The sequence below is a fragment of the Crocuta crocuta genome, unplaced genomic scaffold, assembly GCF_008692635.1.
Source record: "Crocuta crocuta isolate KB4526 unplaced genomic scaffold, BGI_CrCroc_1.0 scaffold15, whole genome shotgun sequence".
NCBI lineage: Eukaryota > Metazoa > Chordata > Mammalia > Carnivora > Hyaenidae > Crocuta > Crocuta crocuta.
This window is the reverse complement of record NW_027530508.1, coordinates 1,430,778-1,440,175: the sequence shown is the minus strand read 5'-3', so window position 1 is coordinate 1,440,175 and position 9,398 is coordinate 1,430,778. Positions and strand designations below refer to the sequence as shown.

Genomic DNA, 9,398 nt, shown 5'->3' with positions numbered 1-9,398 from the left:
CTCCGACCCCCTCCCGCCACTCCTCCCTGTGCTCGGCCACGCGGCCCCTGGATGAGCAGAAACCGCCTAAGCAACAGGCAGCCGGGATCCTCTACAGGCAGAGGCCGAAGAGCGCAAGTAATCCGTACGAAGTCACACCGCGAGCCCGAGACGCGAGGGTGTCACGCCAGCACCAGGCAGCCCAGGACTCAAGGTCGAATTGCGACCAAGCGGCCGTTACTCCCGGGGTTGGAGAATCCTTGCTAGCAGGTTCTGAAAAGCTTCATGCTTTTGAGAATCCACTTTTCCTGCGTTTCCTCCCTTTAAGCCTCATAGAGAAGTCTCGGGGTGGGTGGGTGCTGTGACCAATATCCCCATTTTACCGAAGGGGAAATCCAGGGATAACCATTTCTCCTGAAGAAAGGCAGAGAAGGCCCCCTGGTCTAACGGGGCCTCCCCCAGAACCCCCACCCGCCTCCCCTACCGCGGCATCCGTACCCCGTGGCCGCGGCCATGACGCAGCCGCCTTGCTCGGCCGCCGCCTCCACGCAGCAGCTGTCAGGGTCGTGGCTGAGGCCAAGGCTGTGACCTATCTCGTGGGCCATGGTGGCTGCTGCGCCGATGGGGAGCTCTGAGTGGTCCTGGAAGGGCATAGGGACGGTCACTGCGGGCTGCGGGGGTGCCTCCTGCCCCGTCCCTCCCTGCGCCCTCCGGTTCCTGGCGGAGCTCACCGTGCTCACGCCTCCCGAGCTCTCAGCGCGACACATGCCCTCGATGGGCGCCAGGCCCACTGTGGCACCCTGGAAGGCGCGGCCCCTGAAGGCGGAACGCAGCGTGACCGGGTGGGACCAGGACTCTGCGCTGCCCAGCCGGGGACCCGCGTGGGCGTAGGAGGCACCCACGTGAGCAGCTGCGTGGAGTCGTGTGGCCACCGTGCCCACAACCCTCGGCGCCACTTCAGGAAGGCCCAGAGCGTGGCATTCGCGTCTGGCGTGATGCGGCTCTGGTCGTGGTCCGTCCACACTTCCAGGCCTGTCAGTGCCACCTGAATATCCAGTGTCCTGAGAATCTGTGGACAGTACCCGGCTGAGCTGGGGACAAGACGCACCACAGTGCCAGTGCCGGCGCTCCTTTCCGGGGGGCGGGGGGGGGCTCTCTTCTCCGCTCCATTCCCAGTTCTCATCCCCAACCCTGCCACAGCCTGCTAGGACTTGCCAGCCCATGTCGCAGTCACCCCATTAGGGCTCTCTACCCGCCAACGCCAACCTGGTCTACATAGTTGGCCACCTCCAGGAGTCGCTGTTTGGTACGGTTCAAGTTCCGGTGCTGGGTCAAAAACTGGAAAGCCACACAGAAGGGGTGGTGGCAGGCTGAGCTGGCCCCAGCCCACCCCCCAGCCCTCTGGGACCTCTGCTCACCAGTGTGTGGTCAGCCACGATGTACAGCTCCAAGAACCTCGGGCTCGCGCGGACCTCCCTCCTCTCCTGGGCAGAGGCAACGGTGACCCTGAGTGGCAGGCTGCTGGGCTTGAGTCCTGACCACCAGCCCCAATTCCCAGGAAGCACAAAGTTAAGTTTAAAAATGGCTAGAGCTCAGGGGCGCCTGGGTGGCTTAGTCGGTTAAGCGTCCGACTTTGGCTTAGGTCATGATCTCGCGGTTCGTGGGTTCGAGCCCCGCGTCGGGCTCTGTGCTGACTGCCAGCTCAGAGCCTGGAACCTGTTTCAGTCTGTGACTCCCTCTCTCTCTGACCCTCCCCTGCTCATGCTGTCTCTCTCTCTTTCGCTCTCCTAGAAATAAATAAAAATATTTTAAAAAAATGGCTAGAGCTTGTTTCTTCAGCCTCCAAATAAAAGTATCAGGACAGGAGGCCCTGAACTGAGGCTGAGTATTCCTGTCTTTTCTGATCTGGAGGGCTATGGATACTCCGTTCCCACTCCCACCCCTATCTGTGCCCCTGACCTTGATCTGAGTGGCACGAGAAAGGCTGGCCATGCCCCCTTTGCTCCCGGCATCCCTGTGGCCACAGGCCCCTTTCCAGCTGAGCAGCTGCCTGGTCCGGAACATCTTGTGAGTGATGAAGCCCTCAGAGTCTCCAGCTGACCATGGATGCACATAATAACTGGCATTGCTGCTGAGTGTGATCAGGCCCCTAGAGTTCAGAAGAGTGCAGAGGAGGGTGTGAGGAGACTCGTCGTCCAGGCCCAGGCCCAGCCCCCTCCCCCAGAACTCCTCACCTCATCCCAGAGCAGGTGCTGAAGACTACCCAGGAGTCAGGGAAGCCCCTCACACGTCCCTGGTAATGGCAGTGGTCCTGGAGAGCAAGGGACCCAGTCCCAAATCTCAGCCAGTGCTGAACTGGGAGGGGTGAGAGAGAGAGAGGGCATGGTGGGGTGGGGGGCTGGCTCCAGCCTCTCCTTAAAAAGGGGAGGAGAATGGGAAAGGAATGGTGGAGAGGTCCTCAGGGAGTGCACCCCCCAGCATTCCTCACCCTGTCCTCAGAGCCCACGGAAGTAGCTCACCGTGTGGTCGGGGACCAGCACCACTGGCTGCCCATCTGGGGAATAGTGGGTTTCTGTGTATCCCGGGGCCAGCAGCCTGCTGGGAGGGGGTGTGGTAAGAGTCACCTAATTCAGCCTGGCTTCCTCCAGGAGGCCCTCCAGCCTTCCTCCCTGAATACTAATTGAGCAGCTCCGTGAGTGAGGCACAGGGATAGCACTGAAGAAGCACCCAAATGTATCTTAGGGAAGGGACAGAAGCGACTGTGTGTTGCTCAGCTCAGAAAACCCTTGGGCTAGAGAAGGAAAGGCAGAGGGCAGGAAGGAGCCCTGGTGAGGGCTGAGGTGTGGGAGGTGGGTGTGTGGGAAGCAGCAGGAGGAGCAGGAATGGAGAAAGAGTTTGTGGTCCCTGTGGGGTCTGTGGTGGGCAGCTCGGTCCACAGGTTTGGGGAGGGACAGGCGGGAGGATTCAGGGGACATTGATGAGGAGGTGCGACCTGGAGCCAAGGAAACAGTAAACTCCCTGGGTGGCCCTGCCCCATGCCCAGCCTTGTCAGGCCTCTGGTCAGTCCTCTCTCTCATCTACTTTCCCACCTCCAAGGTCCTTCCGACCTTCTCAGGCCCCCAGAGTCCCCACCTGCCCACAGCCGCTCCTGCCCGCCCACCTGAGCAGGGGTCCCCATCCCCATCTTCTTCAGACTCCACTCCATTAATGATTCCACTTTCTTTCTTTTTTTTAATGTTTTATTTATTTCTGAGAGAGAGACAGCCTGAGCAGGGGAGGGTCAGAGACAGAGGGAGACACAATCTGAAGCAGGCTCCAGGCTCTGAGCTAGCTGTCAGCACAGAGCCCGACGCGGGGCTCGAACCCACGAACCATGAGATCATGAACGGAGCCGAAGTCAGACGCTTAACCGACTGAACCACCCAGGCGCCCCAAAGATTCCACTTTCCTTCTCCATCTCTCCAGGGTCCTTCCCACCAAGGTGGATCAACCATGAGTTCATTTCTCTTCTGTAAAGAAAATCCTAGATCCCCATCTCGCTCTGACCTCTTTACTGCCAGACCACCCCAAAGACCTCTGGTGCCTGCCTCTCCACCTCCAAGTTTTTCCTCCACCTTCCCCAGCTTCGCTCCCCCATTCCATGCACAAACTCAACCCAAAGAGTAGGTGCTGTGGTCACGCCCTCTCATGTGTGGGGACGTTGAACCCCAGAGGGACTATGGTTCAGTGGAACTAGAGAATGTTCCTGGTCCATCTGGCTCCATGGGGGAGAAGCCAACATGTGTGGACTGTTTAGAACACTGTCCTCAATGAAGCAAGCCCTCGATAAATGATAGCTGTTGATGAATCCGTCCGGACGGTTTCCAGACCCCATCGTGGACACCCGCCCCACCCAGCCCAGCTCTGCCTACTCATTCACCAGCTCAGAATCTTTGGCTCTGCAAAGACACTCAGCCTTAAAATGGCCTCTGGGGGGGTATCTGGGGGGGGGGCTCAGTTGGTTGAGCTTCTTTCTGACTCTTGATTTCAACTCAGGTTGTGATCTGAGTTGTGGGATTGAGTCCCACATCGGGCTCCACGCTGACCATGGAGCTTGCTTGAGATTCTCTCCCTCCCACTCCCCCTGCCTCCCACCCTTGCTTTCTCTCCCTCCCTACCTCTCAAATAAAAAAAAAAAAAATGGCCTCTGTGATCTGGCTTTACTGGGATTCCCCAAACTCATTTCCCACTGCTCCCTTCCCCGCAGATGGAGACCCTCCAGGCAGGCCAGACAAATCCCTGCCCCCTGAAGGTGTCTTGACCTACAAAGGCCACACCTTAACTTTGTCTCTGCTACCCCTCAGCCCTGAGCACCTACCCAGCTTTGGAATCCATCTTGGATTCTCTTTTGACTCAGCATACCCTGTGAGCACCCACTAGGTAGGCGATGCTCATTCACCTGGGGGTGAATCGTGGGGCTGGAATGTGTGTGTCCCACAGCAGGGCTGACCCAGCCTCAGCAGTCTACTTCACCTGGAGGGAGCCGGTCACGGTCATGGTCACGGTCACGGGCCGGCAGGACAATTCCTGTACCTCTTCCCCTGGGGCCCTCCCCCCATCCAGCCTCCCTTATGGGTTCCCCTCCATCCCTGCCCCCAGCACTGATCCCCTCCAGAGAGGGGAGCTGCTCTTGGCTCCTCGCCCCTCCCCTGCCTGGTACTCACTGGTTCTTCTCCAGCTCGAGCAGGAGCTCCTGCCCTTCAGCCTCCAAGGCCACCAGCCCCATGTCTAGCTTCGGGACCTGGGCAAGAAGGAGAGCAAGGCTGAGGGAAGAGGTGGGATGGGAGCTGGATGGCAAGGGAGAGCACAGGGGGCAGCAGGCTCCCCACTGGCCTGGGTGTGGTTGGGTGTGGGGATGAGGACATGCAGGCAAATATGTTCCCAGTCTCTGGACAGTTTTGGTTCCGACAGCCATTTGACATAGCCTGCGAGGGGCACGCCTCGTCCTCCAGAGAGATGAGACGAGGGGTCCCAGGAAGGTACACTGCCTTGCCCCAGGTTGCTGGACCCTTCCTCTGGCCCTGCCTCCTTTGTCACAGCTGGAAGGCTTCCTCTACGTGGGGAGGACAGTGGGGTCCTGAAGACATTGGCTGGGGGAGCACTGGGTAGCCGGGCTCAGGCCTCCTCACCGCCTCCTTTCTGTATCTTGCGGCTCCCCACCCCCTCTAGAATTCAGACTTTACTCCCTCCTCCTTCAGTTCTGACAAACTGAAAATCCCCCTAGCCTCCCAAAGGCCTGCCCCGCACCTGCGTCGCCTGTAAACACTGACCCCCCATTTCAGGCCAAGAGACAAACATCTCAGCCAGATGTCAGCCCGCAGCCTCTCCGCCCCCTGGCCTGTTTGCCTCTCCCACCCTGTGGAAATACCCCATCTGCCACACACACACCCCACCCCCGTCCACTCCGCCTGGCTGGGCGCCCACAGTTGGAACCAGTCCAGGAGCAACCTGGAGGGCTGCTGTGTCTGGAATGCTGGCCCTCACCCTTGCCGGCCCTTCCTTTTGCACCATGCACTGGGCTGGGCCCCAGGCCAAGGGGCTCAGATTCTTGCGGGGGAGGGGGGGGCTTTCTCTGCAGGTGGGAGGCAGACAACCCCACAACCCCAGCCAAGCCCCCCCACCCAAGGCCCCAAGCATGAGCTCACATGGCTGGAATGTCACTTACTTTATTGGAGAAAGGTTTGTGCCGAACACAGGCAGCAGCCCCAGATGGAAAGCCTCTTCCTACCTCACCCCCACCCTGGGCTCCCTTCTCTCGGTCCTGCTGCTGCTTTTCCTTGCTTCTTGCCCTCTTGGTGACCCTGCTCCTCCCTAGGCATCCCCTCCCTAACCTGAAATGTGGGTATTTCCTGCCTCTTGGACAGGATTCCCTGCCTCATCTCTGTCTGCTGTCTTCAGCTTGGCAGGCTTCCTGGGGGCAGGGGAAAGCAAGGCCCTCTGAGATGCCCTTCCTCATCACAGCCCAGGCTGGACTGGGAGGGAGGTGCCCAGCATGTGCCCAGCCTTCCCCTCTGCCAGTGATGTCCAGGACAACCAACTCAAAGCTGGGGTCAACACCATGCTTGCATGGGGGCCCCTGAGGGTCTGGAGGACCCAAGAGGGCCCTAGGTTAAAAGCAGCTGGCCTATGGGGGCCTCCCAGCCTCCATGACAGTGCTCTCCTGCCTTCCTCCTTGCTGCCTTGGACAGTGGTTTGTCTGGAAAATTCAGGATGAAGAGGGCTCTCTAGACTTGGGGGACATTGGCCAATGGTTAGAAGTCTTCCAGGCTTTAGTGGCTCTCAGGCTTCTGGGCCAAAGAGCTGTGTGACCTTGCGTGCTTTCTCCAACCTCTCTGGGCTTCAGTTTGCCCCTCTGTGAAACGGGGATACCAAGGGCACTGGCCTCTTGGTTTGCAGCAAAGCTACACAAAGCTATGTGTGTGGCACATACAGATGGGAGCGTGGTTATTCTGGAAGTGTGTGATGGATGCGTGTTGGCAACAAGCTGGGGCGCAGCATCCTGGAGAAGCAAAATCAGGTGGATTTGCACAAGGAGGGTGACCAGCGCTCCCGGCCACGAGTGGGTTCTGCACGAGCCAGGGAGGCTGCAGTGTTCCTGGAGAAAACAGCAATGTGTCCACGGGGTAACATGTTCTGCTAAACTTTGCAAAAGGAAGATATTTTGGTGTTTTCACAAAGAGGTGTCTGGAAAATTTCAGGCCCCACAAATTCTGGCCTTATCTCTGCCTGGTGGGGTGGGGGCAGCCTGGATAACTCTGGGAGGGAGGGAGAAGGGGGGGTGGGGGAGGAGGCCTGAAAATGACTTCCATGTGTGTAGGCTCATGTGATCGCATGTGTCTCCCCACCCCCACCTGCCAACCCTCCTGAAAGGGGCCTAGAGGACCCCAGCCAGACTGCCGTGCTGAAGTCTGAAGAGGGGCCAAGGGGCTGGGAGGCCCCGGGCCCCCGCGAAGGGAAGGATGACCTGGCACTGACCGGCTCCTGCAAGGTGACCGTGCGCCGGGGTCGTCCATCCAGGACCCAGTGCAGGGTGACCGGCTCCCCGGGGCTGTTTCCTGGGGTGAAGACAGAGGAAAAGCTGAGGGGATCCTGGGGAACATAGAGGAGTCGGGGACGACAGAGGGATGAGCTTATAGGACATCAGCCGGAGCAACAGGAGACTCCACCTTCAATATTCAGAGGTGTAGCCTGGGGGAGGGTGGCCACTCCTGGGGCATCCTTGGAACTGAGGAGCCACCAGAGAGGTGACAGAACAGACAGAGGAGGCTGGGAAGGATAGCTCAGCTGGGGAGGCCAGAGCCGCACTGACCTGGGGGAGGCTCAGGGGTCAGAGATCACAAGGAAGAGATCAAGGGCCCCAGTGCAGAGGGGAAGGAAGAGGGGAGGCAGCCTCGGGTATTTTTAGACTGGGCAGCAGATGCCTTTGGGGTGAGAGATCTGGGAAGAGAGGATGCCTGTGTCTTCTCCGCCATCTGAGAAAAACAACAGCCAGATGTCTTGGGAGGCCCACCTTGCCCAGAGTTCCCCTTGGGGGGCTTCATGCTGGAAGCAGGACTTCCAGAGAAGTCCTTGGAAGCCCCCTTCTTGGATCTTCGAGATGAGGAGGCCCTGGGGACAGAGCCTGAATTGCTCCCAGGCCCGGTGTGCTTTAAGGGGGCTCTGGAATACCAGAGCCAAGCATTACTCAGAAGCCTCTGGAATGCTCCCCTGGAATGCTCCCAGCCCCCCACTCCACAGTGGGTTCCAGCAACCCTCACTACACCCGCCCAGCCCCGTGGGAGCCAGGCCCCAGGCAGCCCAGAGCCTGTAGGCAGCCCTCCCTGCCCTCTGACACAATCCCTGGGGAAGCAAGTGCAGCCGCCAGAGCTGACAGATCCCTAGCACCCACGCAGCCCCAACTCCACGCCAAGAAGGCTGACTGTGGAAGTGGCTCAGCTCTTGCCAGGCCACCCCAACTCCTTTCTCCTCCTCCGTCTTCTTCCCCAGACCCCAGCATCAAAGACCTGGAAGAGCAGCAGTTCTAGGAGTCCCTTTCCCCCAGGAAGCCCTCCCTGGTTGGATGAGTGGGCTGCCATGGTTGGGGGAAAGGATCTGAGTGCTTCTGGGAGGAGGGGTTAGCAGGGTGGGGAGGGGGTATCTCCCACCCCTGAGAGGACTTCAGTGAGTGTGGAGAAGTACATCTTGCTGGCCCTAGGCCTCCCCAGCAGAGAGTGGGGGGGGTGTCTCTGTGAGGAGAGAGAGGGAGGCAAAGGCAGAGCTGCGGCGAAGAGCTGAAGAGGATTCAGGTGGGAGCTGACTGCGGAAGCCGGTGTGGTGGCGGGAGCACGAAGCCCCTCTCCACTCTTCCCAGGGGTCATACCACCCTCTCCAGATCCCAGGCTGAGGAGCAGGGGGCAGCCATCCTCAAAGGCACGAGGGTTATCACCCTGCCTCCTCCTGGCCCCAGAACAGAAGAGGACCCCATCCCTATGGTGCTCCTCCACAGTGCTCTGGAACCCAGCGCTCCCAGCTCACCCAGCCCAGCCCTTCCTGCCTCCTCCCTGGTGTCCTCCCAGGCCCTTGGAGGGGCACTTCACGTCCAGGACCGGGCCAATCCTCCTACGCACAGCGGGGGAGGGGGGGGTTGCTGAGGTTACTTCCCAAGTCCCTGCCTGTCTGGAACACCCTTCTTTATCTCACCAAACAAGGCAACAATATCAACAAAATACACACACACACACACACACACACACACACACACACACACTGCCCCGAGGCCCTGGGATGTGGGATGAGCTTGCCGCCAAGCCTGAGCATGGAGGCCACAGCTAGTCCCCTAGTCTGAGGGCACAGCAGGGGCTCTGGGGAACCAGTGGGCTGGCCCTTAAAGGATGGAGTTGCAGGCAAAGTCCACACTGGTGAGTGGGGTCTGGGGCGGTCACAGCAGAGAATCTTAGAAGAAGGGTCTAGGGACTTGGGCAGCTGCTCAGAGGGGGAACCCCCCCCCTCCAACCACCATCACCACTGCTTTGCCATTGGCACTGTGTCAGCTGAGCAGAGTGTGTCAGTCTGGACCCCAAGGTTAGCCCAAGTACAGGGGACAGTCCCTGGGCAGGTCCTACGGAGAGCCTTTGCCCAAAGCCTCCCGAGCCCTGTCCTCCCGGCCACCCTGGGAGGTGGGGTTGGGGAGGGCAGTTCAGGCCCTCCATCCCCTGACAGTGGCTTCGCCTGCCCCGCGGGGCACATCCCACTCACCTTGAAACGCCTCGGCCCCTGACACCTGCAAAGGTAGCCACAGTAACAGCAGCAGCGACGCCCGTGACCCTCGAGCTCTCAGAGAGCCCCGGCCCATGGCTGTGAGCGCCTCGGCCTGCACGCTGCGGCTCCCGGCTCCGCCCAGC

The 9,398-nt window shown here is 59.9% G+C and overlaps 1 protein-coding gene across 1 annotated transcript in view; it reads right to left on the bottom strand.

Annotated features, from left to right (window-relative positions):
- The window catches only part of ADAM33 (ADAM metallopeptidase domain 33), an 18,324-nt gene that overhangs the window by 4,377 nt on the left and 4,549 nt on the right, over positions 1-9,398 (bottom strand). The window contains exons 3-13 of the mRNA XM_077767042.1: positions 9,253-9,391; positions 6,994-7,073; positions 4,683-4,759; positions 2,499-2,577; positions 2,214-2,290; positions 1,939-2,128; positions 1,398-1,463; positions 1,246-1,317; positions 882-1,048; positions 711-795; positions 478-620 (exon numbers count right to left, since the gene is read on the bottom strand). Coding sequence (XP_077623168.1) covers positions 478-620; positions 711-795; positions 882-1,048; positions 1,246-1,317; positions 1,398-1,463; positions 1,939-2,128; positions 2,214-2,290; positions 2,499-2,577; positions 4,683-4,759; positions 6,994-7,073; positions 9,253-9,391 — 1,175 coding nt within the window. The remainder of the gene's footprint in view (positions 1-477; positions 621-710; positions 796-881; positions 1,049-1,245; positions 1,318-1,397; positions 1,464-1,938; positions 2,129-2,213; positions 2,291-2,498; positions 2,578-4,682; positions 4,760-6,993; positions 7,074-9,252; positions 9,392-9,398) is intronic.